Source organism: Podarcis muralis, chromosome 14, assembly GCF_964188315.1.
Source record: "Podarcis muralis chromosome 14, rPodMur119.hap1.1, whole genome shotgun sequence".
In the NCBI taxonomy this organism is placed as follows: Eukaryota; Metazoa; Chordata; class Lepidosauria; order Squamata; family Lacertidae; genus Podarcis; species Podarcis muralis.
Window position 1 is genome coordinate 37,446,420 of NC_135668.1, and position 21,521 is coordinate 37,467,940.

Sequence of the window (21,521 nt, forward strand, 5' to 3'; positions counted from 1 at the left end):
CAGAGAGCGAGAGCGGGGCCTTCCGGCAGTCCTGACGCTCTGCCCGCGACGTCATTGTCGGGCATTTCCGGGAGAGCGGCTGAGGCGACCTGAGGTGAAGCAGGTGAGGCTTGTACGGCAGCAGAGGAGGCGGAAGTTGTGTTAGGCGGGCTGGAAGCGGAGCCTCGTAGGAGGTTGTGGGCGCAGGAGGCCTTTGGCGTGCTGTTGCCTCACTAGGTGGAGCCCAGTATACTGGCCGGGCCTTGGTTCTCTGGGCAGCCTGGAGGCATAGGCGTGAGGGGCGCCTCTGAGCTGCGGGCTGTTGCCTCCTGCGTAGGGCTGGAGGGGGGGGGGGACCCTGTGAGCGTCCCAGGTACTTCAGGACTCCAACTCCCATCAACCTTGGCCTTTGGCGCTGCTGGCTGGGGCTGATGGGAGTTGGAGTCCAGCAGTTGGGGGGGCACACAGAGTCCCCCAGCTGTGCCCTGGAAGCATCACCCTCAGCGCAGAATGCCCTTCGCGCCTTATGCCTGGGCTGCGTCACTTCAGACTGCAAGGGCAGAGGTGCCTCGTGGCTGAGGGCTCCTCCACACTAATGAACAGCAACCAGAGCAAAACAAAGATTACTGCACAAATACAGTGGTACCTTGGGTTACATACGCTTCAGGCTACATATGCTTCAAGTTACAGACTCCGCTAACCCAGAAATAGTGCTTCAGGTTAAGAACTTTGCCTCAGGATGAGAACAGAACTCGTGCTCCAGCGGCGCGGCGGCAGCGGGAGGCCCCGTTAGCTAAAGTGCTTCAGGTTAAGAACAGTTTCAGGTTAGGTACGGACTTCTGGAACGAATTAAGTACTTAACCTGAGGTACCACTGTAGAGCTAGTCTCCCGGGAGGGAGGTTTGGACCCTATCTTGCACTCACATGTTTGCTTTCCGCTTGCAGGGAGTTAGGTAGGCTGTAGTTTTCACTGTTTGGCCCTCTGTAAAGAACAATGGCCATAGCAATTCTGGCTCATAGGAATTGCTCTGCTAGAGAGAACAGTTATAGCCTGGTCTTCTTGCTCATCTTTTGGGTGCATGAAATTGTTTTGTCCCTGGTCCTTTCATTCTTGCTGTATTCTGCTCTGTACACAAGAACTCCTTGCATATGGAAAACCAGCTTGTTAGAGGGTTTCCAGCTCAGAGATGTAACATTTCCCCCCAAAATAAAATAGAGCTCTCTGAGGGGTGGGGGACTGAAATATTTATTTATATGCATTTACAGTTCTTTACTATGTGTTGTCCCTGGAGTGGATTACGAAGTGCTTAATACAACAACTAAGCCACATCAAGGCAACTTATTTTACTGTTTTAATAACATAAAATGTACCACATAATGGGTATAAAATGGATGTGTTTGTGAAAACTGTTAAATTAAAATGAGAATCTTACAGATTTGAGGATAAAATTGAAAGTGTGGGTGATAGCTGGTATGTTATCAAGGACCCTTTCGTGTACCTGTGTGGGATTTCCAGTGTTTAAGGCATGAGGTTTCATGGCCTGTATAGTTCTTTGTCATTCAAGAACAAAAAAGCAAATTGAACCAAGTATCACAGCGGTCATTTGTCACCTTCTAGGTTCCCATCACTGTGAATAAGTCTCACCTGCAAAACAGTCAACCTATCATGGGCATTTCAAAAAGACTAGGTTTCCCAGTATTTGCAATGCATGGTTGTATGTTTTCCTTGAGTCTTGTGATTGGATCCGTTCTGCTTTTGTGCCTTTAACAGCACATTGGTATTTAGACATTAGTAAGTGAAGATAGTTCTCTAATCCTGTGAAGAATGCACAAAGACAGGAGATTTCCTTATTTTGTTTATTTGTATACTGCCTTTTCACCCATTGAATTTAAGGTAAGGTATACCAGGGTCCCAACTTCAGGAGCTTTCAGATCATACCCCAAGATGATTGGAAATCCTTTTAGCAAGGTAGTGAAAGTGAAGAACTAATGGTGCTTGTCTTTCAGCCCACCAAGACACAATGTCAGAGCTGAGTGATGAAGCCAGCGAGTCGGATCTACTGAATCTCAGCCTATCCATGTGGCATGGCGCAGGTCAGATGGTCTGTCGCCAAGAGTTAGATGTTCCACTGGACCTTCACACAGCAGCCTCAATTGGCCAGTATGAGGTGGTAAAGGAGAATATTCAACGGTAAGGAGGAGAGGTTTGGGGAGGGAATAATACTGTGTTCCTGGCATTGGGCAATCAGGACAGATTAGGGATTCTGCTACTTTACCGCCCGCCTCACTGCCCAGCAGTCTCCCTGCCTGAGCTGACAGAGCTGGTCTCAGAGACAGTGTTGAGGACTCCCAGACTGCTGGTTCTGGGAGACTTCAACATCCATGCCAAGGCAGCTGGCTCTGGGGTGGCTCAGGACTTCATGGTCGCAATGACAGCTCAAAGCACATGGCAGGCAAAACTCTGGACCTTGTTTTCTTGACTGGGCAGGAAGAGAGTGATTTGAAGGTGGGGGGCATTGATATCAGTCCTTTGTCATTGTCAGATCACTTCCTGTTGAGATTTAAACTGTCAGCAACTTTTCCCCTTTGCAGAGGTGGGGGACCTATTAAGAAGGTCTGCCCTCGGAGGCTGATGGATCCAGTGGGATTCCAAACAGCTCTGGGAGGTTTTCCGGCTACTATGACTGGCACCCCTGTCGAAGCCCTGGCTGACCCCTGGAACACCCAAATGGCTTGGGCTATTGACATAATCGCCCCTGAGTGCCCTCTCCCACTTTGTTGTGCCCGTTTGTCCCCCTGGTATACTCCATAGGTTAGGGCAAAGAAACAAGCTGGGAGACTGCATGAATGCAAGTGGAGGAAAGATCCGAATGAATGCAACCGAACACTGGTAAGGGCTCATTATCGAGCCTACCTAGTGGCAGTGAAGGCAGCAAAGAAGGCATACTTTGCTGCCTCCATTGCAGCCTCATTACGTCATCCGGTAGAGCTTTTCCAGGTTGTACGGAGCCTTTTACAGGCTGGCCCAAAGGAGGTGATAGAACCAACAGTAGCTCGCTGTGACTTGTTTGCAAAGCATTTTGAGGATAAGATTGCTTGCATTCACCAAGACTTTGCTGTTATAGCAGATGAATCTCATGGGGTGTGCAGATCACAGTCTAGTCCTATTGTGTTGAATGAGTTTCAGTTGGTGAGGCCTGATGATGTGGACAAGGTGCTTGAATCAGTCAGGGCGACCACTTGTACTCTAGACCCTTGCCCCTCTTGGCTGATAAAAACCAGCAGGGAGGGAACAGCTGGCTGTGCCAGGGAGGAGATCAATGCCTCTTTATGAGAAGGGATGGTCCTTACCTGTTTGAAGGAAACAGTGGTAAAGCCGCTCCTTAAGAAACTGTCCTTGGATTCAGAAAACCTAACTACCAGCCAGTTGCTAATCTCCCTTTTCTGAGCAAGGTTCTGGAGTGAGTGGTTGCAGACTAGATCCAGACGCTTTTGGAAGAAACTGATTTTCTGGATTCATTTCAATCAGGTTTTAGGCCCGGTTTTGGCACAGAAACTGCTTTGGTTGTCCTGTATGATGACATCTGTCAAGAGAGAGACAAGGAAAACATGTCCATGTTAATTCTTCTTGACCTCTCAGAGGCTTTCAATACCATTGACCATGGCATCCTTCTGGAGTGACTGTTTGAACTAGGGGTGGGTGGGTGGCACCACTTTTCAGTAGTTCCAGTCCTACTTAGATGGTCATCCCCAGAGTTTGTTGCTTGGGGAATGCTTTTCAGCCCCGTGGAATCTTCATTGTGGGGTTCTACAGGGCTCAATCCTATCTCTTAACATCTGCATGAAACCACTGGCTTGGGTTATCCGGAGGTTCGGAGTCTGTTGTCAGCAGTATGCTGATGACACTCAGCTCTATTTCTCCATCCCTTCCTGGAGATGCCAGAGATGGGATCTGAGGCATTCTGCTACAGCCCTTCTCTGCAGAAAATGAGCACAGCAGGGAGCAGTCTGAATTGTAACCTTTTCCCCGCAATGAGCTACTTTTTAGTTCACCATGTGATTTTTATCCATGGGGGAATATTCCAAAATCCCACCCCACCTTCAGCCTAAAAAAAGAGTCCATTCTACCACCTCATTCTGTTGCACATACACACCAGGCTTTTTTCACTACGTGCAATTCAAAATAATTTTGTGAAACATGAAGGTGGCTAAAGGCTACCAGAAAACATTGAAGCAAGGTAGTAGTTGATTACATACACACCCTACAGTTAAAGCACACTTATTCCATTTTAACGGTCACAACTTCCCCCAAGAATCCTGGGAACTGTAGTTCAGCCCCCCTCACAAAGCTATAATTCCCATCACCCTTAAAGCAAAGTTCCCAGGATTCTTTAGGGGAAGGCATGCAAATGGTGTGACCAGAATGCTTAGAAGAATGCTACTGTCAACCTTTTCACTTGCTACTGGCAAAGTGGGGACACACATTGCTACCAGGAATATTGGCAAGACTTCTAAAGTTGTTTGTTTCCTTGAGTGAAAAGGGCCAGGTTAGGAAAAACCTTCAAAAACTATGTAACTTGCCTGTGATAAGCTACCCATAGAACACTAATCTGATTCATGCCTTTCAGTGGAGAGGTAGACCTGAATCAACGGAATTGCGGCGGCTGGACCCCGCTAATGTATGCCTCTTACATCGGTCATGACACCATTGTGCGCATACTGCTAGAGGCTGGCGTGAATGTGAATGTACCAACACCAGAAGGGCAGACTCCGCTGATGCTGGCTTCTAGCTGTGGAAATGAGAGTGTTGCTGCCTTCCTCCTTCAGGTGGGTGTACCGTATTTTTCGCTCTATTGGATGCACCGGACCACAGGACGCACCTAGTTTTTAGAGGGGGAAATCAAGGAAAAAAATATTATCCCCCCCCCCCAGCCCCAAAGAGCAACGGACAGGCTGCACGCAGCCTGTCCACTTCTCCCAGAGCTTCTTGGGGCTGCGGGGGAAGCCCGGGTTCCCCCCCCCCCAGCCCCAAAGAGCAAAGAAGCCAAGACAGCGCGCGGGGTCCATAGCCGCACAACCTCTCCAGCCAGGAGCTAAACCTCTCCAGTGCAGCTAAAGAAGAAGACAAGGCAGCAAGCGCGATCCATCCCGCTCGCTGCCTTGGCTTCTTCTTTAGCCTTGCGCAGCATCTTTAGTCTTGCGCAACGGGATGGATTGCGCCTGCTGTCCACCGGGGCTGGACTAGATGACTCCTGGGGTTCCCTTCCAACCCTGCAATTCTATGACCTCGGAAGGTGTTTGGGGTCTCCACCACTGGAGGCTTTTAAGCAGCGGTTGGGGGACCATCTGCCTGGCGTTCTTTAGCTGTGATTCCTACATTGTGAGGGGGCTGGGCTAGATGACCCTCGGGTGGCCCTCCCAACTCTATAATAATAATAATAATAATAATAATAATAATAATAATAATAATAATTTATTATTTATACCCCGCCCATCTGGCTGAGTTTCCCCAGCCACTCTGGGCGGCTCCCAATCAGTGTTAAAAACAGTACAGCGTTACATATTAAAAACTTCCCTGAACAGGGCTGCCTTAAGATGTCTTCTGAATATCAGGTAATTATTTATCTCTTTGACATCTAATGGGAGGGCGTTCCACAGGGCGGGCGCCACTACTGAGAAGGCCCTCTGTCTGGTTCCCTGTAGCCTCACTTCTCGCAATGAGGGAACCGCCAGAAGGCCCTCGGCGCTGGATCTCAGTGTCCGGGCTGAATGATGGGGGTGGAGACGCTCCTTCAGGTATACAGGACCGAGGCCGTTTAGGGCTTTAAAGGTCAGCACCAACACTTTGAATCGTGCTCGGAAACGTACAGGGAGCCAATGCAGATCTCTCAGAACCGGTGTTATATGGTCCCGGCGGCCACTCCCAGTCACCAGTCTAGCTGCCGCATTCTGGATTAATTGCAGTTTCCGGGTCACCTTCAAAGGTAGCCCCACGTAGAGCGCATTGCAGTAGTCCAAGCGTGAGATAACCAGAGCATGCACCACTCTGGCGAGACAGTTCGCGGGCAGGTAGGGTCTTAGCCTGCGTACCAGGTGGAGCTGGTAGACAGCTGCCCTGGACACAGAGTTAACCTGCGCCTCCATGGACAGCTGTGAGTCCAAAATGACTCCCAGGCTACGCACCTGGTCCTTTAGGGGCACAGTTACCCCATTCAAGACCAGGGAATCCCCCACACCAACCCGCTCCCTGTCCCCCAAAAACAGTACTTCTGTCTTGTCAGGATTCAACCTCAGTCTGTTAGCCGCCATCCATCCTCCAACCGCCTCCAGGCACTCACACAGGACCTTCACCGCCTTCACTGGTTCTGATTTAAAGGAGAGGTAGAGCTGGGTGTCATCTGCGTACTGATGAACACCCAGTCCAAACCCCCTGATGATCTCTCCCAGCGGCTTCATATAGATATTAAAAAGCATGGGGGAGAGGATAGAACCCTGAGGCACCCCACAAGTGAGAGCCCAGGGGTCTGAACACTCATCCCCCACCACCACTTTCTGGACACGGCCCAGGAGGAAGGAGCGGAACCACTGTATGACAGTGCCCCCAGCTCCCAGCCCCTCTAGACGGTCCAGAAGGATGTTATGGTCGATGGTGTCAAAGGCCGCTGAGAGATCCAGCAGAACTAGGAAACAGCTCTCACCTTTGTCCCTAGCCCGCCGGAGATCATCAACCAGTGCGACCAAGGCAGTTTCAGTCCCATGGTGAGACCTGAATCCCGATTGGAAGGGATCCAAATGGTCCGTTTCCTCCAGGCGTGCTTGGAGTTGTTCAGCAACCACCCGCTCAATCACCTTGCCCAAGAATGGCAGATTTGAGACTGGGCGATAGTTGGCCAAATTGGCCGGGTCTAAAGATGTTTTTTTAAGAAGCGGTTTAATGACCGCCTCTTTCAGCGGGTCTGGGAAGGCTCCCTCACAGAGGGAAGCATTCACCACCCCGCAGAGCCCATCGCCCAGCCCTTCCCGGCTCGCTTTTATCAGCCAGGATGGGCAAGGATCAAGGAGACAGGTGGTCGGTTTCACTTTTCCAAGCAGCCTGTCCACATCCTCGGAGGTAACAGATTGGAATTGATCCCATGTAACAGGACCAGACAGAACTCTAGCACTCTCCCGCCCTGGCCCTGCTCCCACGGTGGAGTCTACCTCCTTCTGAATCTGAGCGATTTTATCTGCAAAAAACTTTGCAAAAGCATTGCAGGAGATCTTGGGGTCCCTACCAGGCCCCGGTGGTACAGGTGGTTCCGATAGATTGCGAACCACCTGAAAAAGTCTCCTGCTGCTGTTTTCTGCAGATGCAATGGAGGCGGCGAAGAAGGCCCTCTTCGCCGTCGCCATTGCCACTTGGTAGGCTCGACGCTGAGCTCTAACCCGTGTCCGGTCTGATTCAGAATGAGTTTTCCGCCACCGGCGCTCTAGCCGTCTCAACGATTGTTTCATCACCCTCAGCTCTGGGGAAAACCACGGGGCTGTCCGGGCTCCATGCAATCGGAGAGGGCGCTTCGGAGCCAGACAGTCAATAGCCCTGGTTAACTCCGCATTCCAGCGTGCCACCAGGGAATCAGCTGAAAGGCCATCAACTTGGGATAAAGCATCCCCTACCACTCTCTGGAAACCAATTGGATCCATTAAGTGGCGGGGGCGGACCATCCGAATTGGTCCCACCTCCCTGCAGAGGGGAAGGGTTGCGGAGAAGTCCAGTTGCACCAGGAAGTGATCTGACCATGGCACTTCTTTTGTTTCGCTTTTAGTTAGTGTCAGATCACCAACATCCATAGAGGTGAACACCAAGTCTAAGGCATGTCCATGGCTATGAGTTGGGCCAAACTTATTCAGGGACAGCCCCATGGAGGCCATGCTTTCCACGAAGTCCCGAGCGGCCCCTTGTAAGGTCGTGTCGGCATGGATGTTAAAATCCCCCAGGACAACCAAGCTAGGTGTCTCCAGGAGCATATCCGCCACGACCTGAAGCAGCTCGGGCAGGGAATCCTTGGTGCAGTGGGGAGGTCGGTACACCAGTAGGAATCCTGTACTGCCCCTATTGCCCAACTTCCAGAACATGCACTCAGAGAACTGGGTCTTCCCAATAGGACGCCTGGTGCAGACTAATGACTTCCTAAAAATCACTGCAACCCCCCCTCCCCGCCCACATGACCTGGGTTGCTGTGCGTAAGAGAAGCCTGGTGGGCAAGCAGCGGCAAGGACAGGCCCATCTGCTTCATCCAACCAGGTCTCTGTCACACATGCCAGGTCAAATCCTCCATCCACAATCAGGTCGTGGATGGCAGTGGTTTTATTCATCATTGACCTGGCATTGCACAGCAACACTTTCAGGTCATGTGGGTTTCCCTTGCTGATTCCAGTATCCTTCCGGTCAGGACCAGACCTGGAGGCAGGAATAGTCCTCAGACAACGACTAAACCTGCCTCCTCGTATACAGTCCTACACTTCTGCGGCAGGAGATCCACAGCCACTTCACACAATGCCCACTCCCAATTTTCATTGGAGAGACATGTGGCTTCACTGTCTAGGTAGGTACCCCCCTACCTGCCACACTTCCCCCACCCCACTTAAGCTGAGGGAATTCCTGCCCAGAGAAGCTCCCAGCAATCACGGAGGGGGGAATCTGCTGAAGCCTCCAGCAGCGGAGGATCCATGGTCCTCTTCCTTCCCTCCTCCGTAGTTGCTTTGAAGGAGGAAAGTGGGAGAGGAGCTGCTTACACGAGTGTAAGCTGCCCCCCTCCCACTTTCCTGCTTCAAAGCAATCACGTAGGGGGGAATCTGCTGAAGCCTCCAGCAGCGGAGGATCCATGGTCCTCTTCCTTCCCTCCTCCGTAGTTGCTTTGAAGGAGGAAAGTGGGAGAGGAGCTGCTTACACGAGTGTAAGCTGCCCCCCTCCCACTTTCCTGCTTCAAAGCAATCACGGAGGGGGGAATCTGCTGAAGCCTCCAGCAGCGGAGGATCCATGGTCCTCTTCCTTCCCTCCTCCGTAGTTGCTTTGAAGCAGGAAAGTGGGAGAGGAGCTGCTTACACGAGTGTAAGCTGCTCCCCTCCCACATTGCCGCCTCAAAGGGAGCCCGGGAGGAGGGAATCTGCTGCAGCTTCCCCCACCTCCCGCAGAAGCCGCACGCTCTTTAAAGGGGCGGTGCGGATTCTCCTGGGTTTTCTGGGAGGTGGGCGGATTCCCCCACCTCGTAGAAAAGCCTGCAGGAGCCGCACAGCCTTTAAAGAGGGCGCCGCTCTTGGGGGCTTTTCCCCCAGGAGGGAGAAGGGACTGCTACAGCCAGTCAGTCCCTTCTCCCTCCTGGAGAAAAGCCCGCAAGAGCGCACGAAGCTTGTGTGCGGCTCTTGAGGGCTTTTGCCGCCTGCCTCCCCCCCTGCATTCGCTCCATAGGACGCACACACATTTTCCCTTGCTTTTTAGGAGGGAAAAAGTGCGTCCTATGGTGCGAAAAATACGGTACTTGGCAATAGCTGTGAAAGGCACCAACTGTGCAGTCTAAAGATATCGCGCATGACTAAGAAGTGGAACCAAAAGTGCAAACAGGGCTGTTCAGGGGTGGTTGTCAGTGGCTCCCATTAAGTTCTGTGGGACTAAGGAGAAGGGTGGCAATCTCAGACACCATGAGTGGCTGTGAGATAAAGCCTGCTGTCCTCTTTCATAACTCCCGTAGGGTGCAGCAGCATTATAGGAGCCTTCAAAATCTCAAGTCTGCTCAAAGTTACAGGCTGTCGCTTCATAGTTAGCGGTGATTAGAGTGCCTTCTCACCATTAAGGCTCCTGTGAGGTTCAGTGGTAAAGTTTTCATTACTGTGATATGTTTTATATACCCATTCCCCTCCACCTCGGGTATTTCCAATGTCCAGGGCTGTGCCCTTACTTTACAAATAGTCCTCTGTTTTATCAGGTTGCATATTAAGTTATTCCTATCTAGGTTTTCTCTGCTGCCTCTGAGGTTGTGATGGTATTACTTTAAAAGCCACTTGACTCTGGCAGCTGAGTCTCACCCTCCCTGGCATAGCCGTGTCAGATCTGGTGGAGTGTGAGAGCTAGAGCTGTTTCCAGTCACTCCTCCACACCTGCCACTCACCCCGCACACTGAATTGGGCAGGGGCAGGATCCTGTTCGAATGATTTTTCTGAATGCATTCAATCAGACAGTGAATAAAATTGATGCAATAACCCAGAATAAAATGGGAGCACTGCGACTGTAAGTGGTTTGCTATTAAATTGCTGTGAGAAGAGCCTTCTCTGGGTTACTGCGCTTTTCCCCTGGTTATGTTGTTAGCATAATAGAAAAGTGGTATAGAAATAAGAAACTAAAAGTAACACGGTTGTAAATTTCTGCCTGAAATAAGCGATCTCCCCCTCTGTTCATTATTGCGAGTCCTTGTTTGTACAGAAATGCACCCTGGCTTCAGTGTCACAGGCAGTAGGTGCCCTGCCTTAACAGCCCCTCTGTATTTCTTTGAAGCAAGGTGCCGAGTTGGAGATGAAGGACATCCATGGCTGGACTGCCCTCTTCCACTGCACCAGTGCTGGCCATCAGCAAATGGTCAAGTTCTTATTGGATAATGGAGCAAATGCGAACTGCAGGTAAGAGAGAAATGGGCCTGTGAAAGGCCTGCTTTTTTGTTTGTTTGTTTGTTTGTTTGTTTGTTTGTTTGTTTGTTTGTTTCGAATATCTGGCGGTATTTTAAGGCGAAGAAGCAGCTTAGCTTTCATAGAAAAAAATGCTTTCATGACAGATGCAAAAGAGGGGAAAACATAGGAAGTCACACTGTTGTACTCTTGCATCTAGATTGTGAGTAGTTAAGCCATGAGTGCCCGTATGTGACGGACATCTCCAGTATGCTTCTGAGTACCAGTGGCTGGAAACCTCAAGAGGGGAAACTTATTGTTCTCAGCTCCTGCTCGTGAGCTTTTCATAGGCATCTGGTTGGCCACTGTGAGAACATGATACTGGATGAGATGGGCCACTGGCCTGATCCAGCAGCCTATTCTTATGTGCATATGACATTATTATTTTATTTATTTATTTATTTATACATACATACATTATACATGGAGGGATGCGAGTGGCGTTGTGGGTTAAATCACAGAGCCTAAGACTTGCCGATTGGAAGGTCGGCAGTTCGAATCCCCGTGATGGGGTGAACTCCCGTTGCTCGGTCCCTGCTCCTGCCAACCTAGCAGTTCGAAAGCACATCAAAGTGCAAGAAGATAATAGGTACCACTCTGGCGGGAAGGTAAACGGCCAAAAGTGGCTTAGTCATGCTGGCCACATGACCCGGAAGCTGTACGCTGGCTCCCTCGGCCAATAAAGCGAGATGAGAGCCGCATCCCCAGAGTCAGCCACGACTGGACCTAAAGGTCAGGGGTCCCTTTACCCTTACCTTTACATTATACATACACACATTTATACATACATACATACTTTATTTATTTATTTATACATACATACATACATACATACATACCCCGTCCATCTGGCAGAGCCACTCTGGGAGGCTCCCAACAGAATATTAAAAACATGATAAAATAATACAATGTTTGTAACATCTTGGGCAGGAGCTGGAAGGCCTCTGGGTCTGGATATGGCACACAGATTAGGTTTGGCCTGCCTTCCTCTTCCACGTTCCTGTCACCTCCCTGGCTCAGTAGACTAGAGGTAACATCCATCCAGTCATCTCTGGTACAGAAGCTGCATTGTAGGTGGGCACTAAAACAGTACTTTGGATTTGATCAGCAAAGCATTTGTCAAAAAGGTTGACAACTCCTGACTTGGATAAATTGAACTAAACTTTGCCTGCTTTGAATGTAGGGCATAAAAAATCCAGCACAGTGCATGGATTGAAGGGGGTAAATATATTGGTAGGAGGAGTTACACCTAAAGCAATACATTGGTTAAAAATGGTTCAGATAAAATCTTGCTCAGATTTTGGCCCAGGCTGGCTAACTGTGACGAGTCGGATCTGCTTGCCTTCAGACTTTCTAGGCAGATGATTAATCTTCCATTCTTTTTGATGTAAGAGAAATGGAACATTGAGGAGAGACTTTCTGACTGCTCCCTTAAAAATAATTAGTAACAAGAATAAACATATTTATCTAAAATCTTACATCCCACCAGTTTTGCTTGTGATAGCTATTTCTTCTGGAAGAGGGTAAAAGTACAAACAACTTTTAGTTGTGGAGATGGGCAGAAGTGGGGAACATATTGCAAGGGGCAGATTTTCACAAACTTGCACAGGGACTAGTGAGATGACTTGGTGGCAAGACTGAATCTGTGCATGCTATGCTGTTGCTGGGGTTCCATTCTTTCCTTTTCACTTCTACCAAAAAAAAAAAAAGTACTTGGCTCTCTTTACTCTTTCCTTATCAAATCTTACCTCTCAATTCATTCTTCTGAGATTCTTCTCTTCTTTATCTTGCCTATTGCCTTGATGGCTCATTTTCAAACCTTCTCCTCTGGCTTTAATGCCATCCCCTGACTACTAAAAAAAAGCTCTCGGTGGACTCTTTCTTCTCCTCTTAGGACATGAATCTCATGTTGCTTTCTCTACAGTATTCCTTCCATCTTAATAACCAAAAATGTGTTTTCTGAGGTGGGTTTGGTCCCTATTCCTGGAACAGTCTCAGAATCCAGAGTGCCACCAGCTTGTTTGTTTTCCCAGAAAGAACCATTTCCTTCCATGGAGCATACTGGGTGGAAACTCCAGCAGGAAAAGTTCATACTTCTGACACAGTAACTGGCAATTTAGTTTTGAAGACAAACCATCAGACTTTATTGACATAATTCCCAGTTTTTCTCTTCAGCTGATGTTTAAGAGAGCACTATAGTGGGCATTTCATTTACAAAAGGATTAATTTTAGTTTTTAATATTTGCTATGGCTCTCCTGGCCTCACCAGGCCTAGCATATCGGAGAGAAAACCAAGCTAGAACTCATCTCCCCAACACATTAGTATTTTATGTGGAAGACATTTTCTTGAATGGAAATGTATTTAAGCATGTGAGACGCCACCTGCAATTTGAGGTGGTACAACTTGGGGGCACATTTGCCGCTCACCATTAACTCAGCCTAAGTTTCCTGTCAATTTGAGAAGAAAATGAGGGGTGGCAAGGCTTCTCAAGGTATTGGATTGAGCCAGGGGCTTCAGTTGGTAGCCCATAGCTTTCAGCAGAGATGGAGAACTGTGGCCCTTCAAACTCCCATCAGGGCCAGCCAGCAAGGTTAGCATTCAGGGATGATGGGATTTGCAGTCCAACATCACCTGGAGGGCCACTGGCTCACCATCCCTGACATGGAGCTTAAAATACATAGAGCACAATTCAAGGACAAGCCTAACACAGCCAACAGGTGGAGCCATGGCTCAGTTGTATGGAACCTGCTCTGCAGGTGGAAGATCCCAGGTTCAGCCCCTTAGCTGGAGGGCAGCAGAGCCATTGGCAAAGGCCAACCCCAACCCCTTGAAGAGCACTGCTTCTCAGGGTCAGCATTACTAGGCTCAGTGGACTGGTGGTCTGATTCTGTGTAAGGTCGCTTTATTTATTCAACCTGGAATGTGGTGTGAAAACTAAGGAGTCCCAAGATCTATGCCTCTAGGGTTGCCTCCTCTTGGTACTTTTCTCCCTGCTTCCTCTAGCTGTGGATGACTAGCGTGCCCCCGTTGCGCTGATGACTGCCCCATTTTCTGACTTGAGCCTTTCATGGGCTATATATTTCTGTTGTCCAGGGAGCCCCTTTATGGATATACTCCTCTGATGGAAGCAGCTGCATCTGGCCATGAGATCATTGTCCAGTATCTTCTCAATCATGTAAGTGAGTGTTCATTTCTCAGGTGGTCCAAGGCACCTTCCCCGCAACCAATTGTGCTTCCCAGTATGCAGAAATACCGCCAATTTGAAAAGCCACCATATTAAGAAAGCTAAATCTTGATTTGAGGCTATTTCTTTCAATGATTGCTCTTGATTATTGCCACAGGAGGGGAAATCAGAGAAGCTTCACATCCATGCAGCTTCTTCAGCATGTTCCCACGCCTAGATCCGTGCTGGATGCTCCCGTTGATCTGCCTTCATGCATAACATTTCTTTTAGGAAGCCTTAATTAGAAACATTGTCCGCTTCTTTCCTCCTCTTGAGAGATACCATGCTTTTGAAACCAGTCTCTGAATCACTCTGTGCAGTTAATTCACATTCAGCATGAATAGCACTTTCTGTAGCAGCCTCTTGAAATGCCAGCTCTTTGCTTCAGCATCACATCTAGACCTTCTTCATAGTCATCCTGTACATATCTTATTAGAGGGAGGGAATATGTCAGGTCAGTCAAACAAGGGTGTTCATGTAGGCCTTTCTTCTGTTGATAAAAGTGGGGTGAAGATGGTTGAAAGGGAAGGCTTGCATCTATCACATTTCTTTCCTTCCCTCAAAGGGATTTGAAAGCTGTGAAACGTACAGGATAAAGCCTTTTTTGTACATATCTCCCCAACAGCTGCAGCACACAAAAGTCTTTTCAGCAAAGGCTTCTTTATATGGACCTTTGGATTTTTATGTGGTTCTCATGCCTACACGCTTGTCTACCCATTTTTTTAAAAAATTTCATTGTCATGAAGGCTTTTTCAAGTGTTTGATTTCTAAGCCTATCAAACTAGTTTTTAATAGGCTGGGTTCATTTGTTCAGTGTTGGGTTAGGAAGTCATACACTCCCCCCCCCCCCCACACCTTCCTCATTTCTCCCAAACCTTCTCCTTTAATAGCTGATGGAATGCTGCACTAGAGACATCCAAGGAAGAGGGAAGGATGCTATAGCCTGTTACACGTCCGTCCAAAAGTGGACACTCCACATTCTGTAACTGCCTGCAAGTAAACTTCAAGCAGGACTGAAGATAGTTCATTGACTTTCCATCATTAGGATGAGCATGTGTGTCCATCTTTCAAAACACACCAGACATCCTGGATTTAGTAGTGAGAATGCACTGCAATATTTTGTCGCAGATCCCACTTGCCTCTGCTCTCGTGCTTCAAAAGGGATCAGGAGTCCGACTCGCTGGCATGGAGCCTGGTGCTTCTTGTAGCCATATCTTGTCCAAAGAGTAGCTGGAGCTCTTGAAGCCTGAAATTCATACATTGACCACATAGTGGTGCCATTTTTATAGCACAAACGCAAGCAAAGATTTCTAACTTTGTGCCCTGAAAACTGTTTAATGTTCAAAGCTAAATTATTTACTGAATTTATGCCCTGCCCTTTCTCCCTAAGGAGTCCAGGTTGGCTAGAGCACAAATGCAATGGTGATGGTGGATATGCAGAGCCTTGCTGGTGGTGCAAATCCTTTGGTCGATTCTTCAGGGACACAGCATGTGAAAGTGCACTCTTGGGTTCAACCACACAGCCCCTTGGATCTGTTTAAGCCTCCCTCCCCTTTCCTGTCAGCAAAATTTAATAATGTCTGCTTCCTCCCAACAGGGTGTGAGAGTGGATGTACGCGATAGCACTGGGGCGACGGCACGGATGTTGGCCATGAAGTATGGACACATGAAGATTGTGGGGCTGTTAGACCTGCACACAGCCCCTGTGCCCAAGGTCTTCTGCAGGGGCCCAGGTGACTCTCACGTCTCTTTATAGTTTCGCATGGAAAGGACCTTTCAGCTTGCTTAGGCAGAAACCTTGCTTGCTGCCTGCATTTCTAGTCACTGACTCCCATCTTTTCACTAGACCAGTTCTTCCCACTCCCGCCTGGACCAATTGACCAAGGCTGAGGGTTGTGGCAAAGCGGTGGGGAAATCCCATGGCAGATTTAGTGAACATGGGGCTGGGGAGAAGGAGAAGGAGTGGACATTCCTTGGCACTGCAGAACTAATTAGTTGGATGCTGCCCTTGGAATTTAATATTTGTATGCACTCTGCATCCACTGACTTGATGCATTTTGACACTTAGGAAAGTATGAAGATCTCAGCTCCTCGGACGAATCCTACTCTGCCCCTCAGAGGCAGAGGCCTGCTCGCAAGTCCAAAGGCCCCAGTATTCACGAAGGACCCCACGCTCTGGCCAAGATCACGGCGGTCAGAATTGGAGTGAAAAGCCCGTCTCGTTATGGTGAGTTCAGGCTTGCTTCCTCTCTCTGTCTCAATGGGTAGCTTCCTCTTGTCCCGCGGCTGATTACTTCATCACCCTCCTACCCTGAACACCATTTTCAGTGAAGTGCTGTAGCTTGGTTGGTAGAGCATCAGCCTTGCATGTGGAAGGTTCCAGGTTCAGTCCCTGGTGTCTCCAGGCAGGGCTGGGAATGTCCTCTGAAACCCTGGAGGGTTGCTGCCAATCAGGGTAGACCACACTGAGCAAGATGGACCAATGATGTAACTCAGTATTAGGCACCTTCCTGTGTTCCTATACTGATGAACTTGGAACACATCTGCTTGCTCTCTGGATTCTATTTTTATTTATTTAACATTATTTGTATAGCTCTTAATTTTAAATTAAACTTCCAAGCAAGCCTCTAAACCTCCATAGATGAGCTCCAGCAGAGGAAAAAGCAAGAGGCAGTACTGAACCTCTTGGTTGGTGGAGGGAAAGATAAGCCTCTTCATTTAACCTATCAACAAATAAAATCTCTTCCTTTCCTTTTTTCATTTGTTCACCTCTCTCTCCCTCTGCCCCCCTTTTGCACACAGAGCAGGTCCCTCCAGAAGGCTACGTTACCTTTAATGATGATGGGAGTGCCTTTGAAGGAGGAAATCTCCGCTACAGAGATGTCACGTCTCCCATCAATGAGCATGATGTGGAAAGCAGCAGCAGCCGGGGTACCTTTCTTAAACACATTTTTTATTTTATACTGCTGTTCATTTTTTTTAAAAAACCATACAATAAAACCATTTAAATAAATGAATCAGAAATCAGCTATTATGAAAGATGTAGTCTTAATTGCCAGCATAAACTTGAGGGAATAAAACAAGTTTTCAGCAGGCCTTTAAAGGTTGAAAAAGAAGGCACCTGCTGAATATTGGCAGAGTATTTCACAGGAGTGAGCCAAGTTCTTGTTGCTGTTGGGTGAGCCTGGCCAACTCTGGGGACTTCCTGACGTAATCACTTTCTATTGCGGTAGTGTATGTTTTGCGTTAGAATAGGTAATCCACAAAGTTGCCATCAGTAAGCATCTATGAGGCCTGAATGTGAAACTTACTGTTTCATCACTTCTGCCTATTTCAGAAGAGAATTCCCTCTTCACCAATAACTTAGCCACCATCAGGACCAGCAGCAGCAGTGAAAGTCTTGCCAAAGCTGTGGGGGTCAGCAGCGAGGGCTCTCTGGAAAGCAACGAGGTAAGACTTTTACTATCATTAAAGTTAGAAGAGCCTGGCGGACCAAATTTTCCCCACTCCTGGTGTATAGAAAGAAACCTTGACTCCTCAAATTAGGGAACCTCTCTTTTCTGGTTTTCTGGAGACCACACCCCTCACCATGCCTGCTCCGCATCTTCAAGTTTTGTTCTGTTTTTGCCTGGCTGGAATGTGTCGTTGAACTAGGATAATGCCTCTTCCTTTGTTTGTACAAGAGTTTGTAGCCAACTGTACAAAAGTTAAATTCACATCTTGTTTCTTGGCTCTAGTACTGCCTACCACTGGCATGTGGCCCTCAAGAGGTTGCCCATTTGGAAATGTGGCTCTTGGGTTCAGAAAGATTCCCTACCCCTGCCTTGTCTGTGGGTGGCTGGTAAGGGACTTTTGTTCAGGCATCTTGGGAAGCTGGAGTAAGAGGATTCATTTGTCCTTCCGTGGTGTTGGATTTCTCCTCCCATTGCCTCTGCTTTCTCTGCTTTGCTAAGAGGAGCCTCTCTCACTTCCATTCTTCCTGCTTCATAAGAATGTAAGAGTACAGATGCTTCACACCATGAAGAAAAGGATAATGATGTCCTTGCATCCCTTTGAGACTTGGAGCTGCGTCGCATTCCTTCTTCTCAAAACATGCCACTACTTTATATTTTCCAGGATTCAGACCATGAAACAAAGCTCTCCATTCGAAAGCACCCCAAGAGCTACATGAAGGCGAAGAATCGCTGCAGCAACAGCGACAGCCACTGGTCTTACCGATCCCGGCTGTCCAGCCATCACTGCAGCCCCTCTCACACAGAGGCACCATCTTACACGGGGCCCCAGGTAACCATGGCATGGTGGTCAGAAAACCGTCTGGGGCTGGACAGGGCAAGGGACAGAGGGATGGACAGAGGAGCTAGTGTCAGAGACAGTCCTTGTGTATTAGGTGCCATGTCAAATTGCAGGGGGCAAGGTGGTGCTAAAGGCCTAGAGGGGCAGAGATCCTGGCTTACAACATGCTGTGATGCAGCTAGAGTCTCTCAGCATTTAAGAGTCCTGAACTTCTCCCTCTTTTTTGTTCTCTGCTGCCTGGGCTGCAGGATCTGGCCACCTTCCTTGAGCAGATTGGCTGCCTGAAGTACCTGCAAGTGTTTGAGGAGCAAGACGTCGACCTTCGCATCTTCCTGACCTTGACAGAGAGTGACTTGAAAGAGATTGGCATCACGTGAGTCCCTTTCTTTGCTGGCTGGCTGGAGGCTTAGCTTTGAAGTGCTGTCATATAATGAGGAACATAGGAAATGACCCCAGGAACAACGTGTACCTTCCAACCAGAGATACTGAGAACTTTGCTGTCATTATTAGCAGAATCCTGGGTCCCAGCTGGCAAGGCTGCTGTGCAATTATTTATTCTCAGTTCAGTATAGGAATAGCTCCCAAAGAATTTTTAATGCTCTCTCTCAGAAATGTTTTTTTTCTGCTCTGTGTTGTGCAGACTGCATAACTGGGACAGCTGCCCTTGTCAGTTGTGTATAATCTGCAATATTTTTGCAGAATGTACACAGTTGTGTGGCAATACTGCACAAGCACAGAAGCTAGCTTCCTGAGAATTGCAGTTTTCCTGAGAATTGCGGATAGCTGTCTGAAGCCGGGGAACACAGCGCGAGTTGGCACTGCGCTCCGAAGGCTTGCGGATAGCTGCCTGAAGCCCGGGGAGCACAGCGGGAGTTGGCGCTGCGCTCCCCAGGCTTCTGGCTGCAGGCTGCTATCCGCAAGCCTTCGGAGTGCAGCGGGAACTCCCGCCGCGCTCTGAAGGCTTGCAGATAGCTGCCTGAAGCCTGGAGAGCAAGAGGGATCGGTGCGCACCAACCCCTCTCGCTCTCCAGGCTTCAGCGAAAGCAACGTGAAGCTTCTGGAGCGCAGAGGGAGCGCGCCCTCTGTGCTTCAGAGGCTTCCCGTTGCTATCGCTGAAGCCAAGGAGCCTGCATTCGCTCCATAGGATGCACACACATTTCCCCTTCATTTTTGGAGGGGGAAAAGTGCGTCCTATAGAGCGAAAAATACGGTATGTTTTCAGAATGGTTTTTTTTGCGTTTTTTGAAAGCATCTAATTGAAGCTCCCATTATGTGTGAATATCTATTGCTCACATTGATCTCTTTGGGTCTCAGCATGTCTAGGAAAATCAGGGTGGTTCTGTTTTGCCTACAGACTTCCCCAGTGAAGGAAGGGAGTAGCAAAAGGCAGTACCTTTGCTGCTAAACCTTTGCTGCTTTTTCTCCCCTGTAGCCTCTTTGGACCAAAGAGGAAGATGACCTCTGCCATTGCTCGATGGCATAGCAGCGCCCGGCCTCCCAGTGATGCCCTGGAGCTGGCCTATGCTGATCGCCTGGAAGCAGAAATGCAGGAACTGGCCATTCAGCTCCATAAGGTAAGGAAGCCGGCTTCTTAAGCCCATTGAGAAGCTTCTGCCTCTGGCCAAGCGCACCTGCTTCTGCATGGGGAATGCCCTTGTCCCTTCCTAGTCATAGAGGATGTCCTTGTTTGTCTGAAGTTGATTGAGAAAGATACAGCATAAGACACACAGCTAAAAGATCTGAAACTTGATGAGAGGAATTTATTTTTTTCATGTGGTGGACAAGTAGAAAGGTGAATAATGAGTTTTAAAAAATGTTTAAATTTACCTTCCTCAAAAGAACAGAGTCCCTTTCATTCGGAATAACCCAGACAGAAATTCCCAGGTGCCAGAAAAGTTTATTTATGTATGCAACAACAGCAGCCCATGTTCTATTAGCCCAAAAAATGGAAAGTGAGCAAGGTCCCTTGTAAAAAGGATTGGCAGCTTATAATGTCAGAATATGCAGAACTTGCAGGTTTAACACACAGAATAAGAGAGCAAGAAGAACGTATATATTTTTTAAAAGTGGAAAATATTTATTGAATATATGGGAAATAATTGTATACAGCTGAAAATGCTGGCAGCATTAAGATAAATTCAACAGAGTAAACAATATTTGACTGATGTAAAAGTGGAAAATTGATTTGAATGGTTATAGTAGAACATGCAGGAAAACATGATACGCAATGTGAACCATGGAAAGAAGTCACTGGATATTTTAAAGTTTGTAAAATGTTTAATCTGAAATGTAGAAAAACGAAAACTCATTAAAAAGTATATATTGAGAGAGATCTGAAACCTGGTGCGATTGGAAAGCCTTTGGCAAGCTAGTACTACCCCCCAAACCCAAACCCAAACTCAGTTTGATAGTACTGTAAAGTGAAGCAGAGGAACAGTTGTTGGCCAGAGTTTTGTGGGAGTTCTTTTGGAATTCACAAATGTGGACCCTTGTCTCTTAGCAACTTTCCCCGTGTTCCCTTCCAGAGGTGCGAGGAGGTAGAAGGGCTGAAGGGTCAGGTGTCCCAGGAGCAGGAGCTGCGTGCCGTGGTGGAGAGCTGCTTGATGGAGCGGGATGTGGTCTGGAGCAGTGCTCAGGCCAAACTCCGAGAGGTGCAGGCCATCGCCAGGAATGCTGGAATCCTCCTAGAACAGATGCAGTGAGTGCCTCCAACAAAGGTCAAACTTTCTCGCCATTTCTATACACTCCCTTCTCTGTAAGCTCCTTCATCTCCTGAAGGTGAAGCCAGCATGCCACATGCAGGATTCTGAATTGGGGAAAAGTCCAGGCACTCAGTGACAATGACTGCCAAAGGCTTGTGGCTTCGTGTCTGGAAATTCATCCTTCCCTCTTGTTCTCAGCCTTAGCTGCCTAATGTGGGAGTTGCATCCATGATTCTGAAAAAGTGCCAGCGAAAAGCACTGGATATGATTTCAGTGCAACTTGTTAAGAATCTTGTTTTTCATTTTTTTAAAACTTTACAAAATAAACACAAGTTTCCAGCCCCTGGGGTTTGTGATTACATCAAAGTGTGTGGGTGCAATGCCTGGTGCAATCGTAGGGGTCGCATTGTTTCAAGCTGTGTGCCCAAACCCACATGTGTATCCAGCACTCACATGTATTCCTATACACACCACCAAGAGGCTTAGGAGCTTTTGATAGAGTTATAACATGTGTTTGTTATGAATGTAGTATTATGCCCCAAGAAGTGCTCACCTGAGGAATAAAGCATGAAAAGGACAGTATACGGATGCTGCTTCAAGCAGCAGCTCAAAGTATACACACCTTGAT

At 48.2% G+C, this 21,521-nt stretch overlaps 1 protein-coding gene and 1 pseudogene across 7 annotated transcripts in view; both read left to right on the forward strand.

The window, feature by feature from the left end:
- Window positions 1-21,521, forward strand: part of ANKS3 (ankyrin repeat and sterile alpha motif domain containing 3) — a 26,216-nt gene continuing 4,695 nt past the window's right edge. For 2 of the 7 annotated variants that reach the window (XM_077918424.1, XM_028705882.2), the window contains exons 1-13: window positions 1-103; window positions 1,987-2,170; window positions 4,608-4,806; window positions 10,508-10,629; window positions 13,769-13,850; window positions 15,496-15,631; window positions 15,967-16,125; window positions 16,701-16,829; window positions 17,236-17,348; window positions 18,015-18,182; window positions 18,440-18,564; window positions 19,624-19,765; window positions 20,717-20,908. In XM_077918424.1, the coding sequence (XP_077774550.1) occupies window positions 2,001-2,170; window positions 4,608-4,806; window positions 10,508-10,629; window positions 13,769-13,850; window positions 15,496-15,631; window positions 15,967-16,125; window positions 16,701-16,829; window positions 17,236-17,348; window positions 18,015-18,182; window positions 18,440-18,564; window positions 19,624-19,765; window positions 20,717-20,893 (1,722 nt within the window). In that variant the 5' untranslated portion in view covers window positions 1-103; window positions 1,987-2,000 and the 3' untranslated portion in view covers window positions 20,894-20,908. Of the gene's footprint in view, window positions 104-421; window positions 933-954; window positions 1,874-1,986; window positions 2,171-4,607; window positions 4,807-10,507; window positions 10,630-13,768; window positions 13,851-15,495; window positions 15,632-15,966; window positions 16,126-16,700; window positions 16,830-17,235; window positions 17,349-18,014; window positions 18,183-18,439; window positions 18,565-19,623; window positions 19,766-20,716; window positions 20,909-21,521 lie in introns of those variants that run through there. The other 5 variants (XR_013390567.1, XM_028705880.2, XM_077918423.1 and 2 more) reach the window with 5 other exon arrangements.
- On the forward strand, window positions 2,419-4,599 carry LOC144325424 (uncharacterized; annotated as a pseudogene).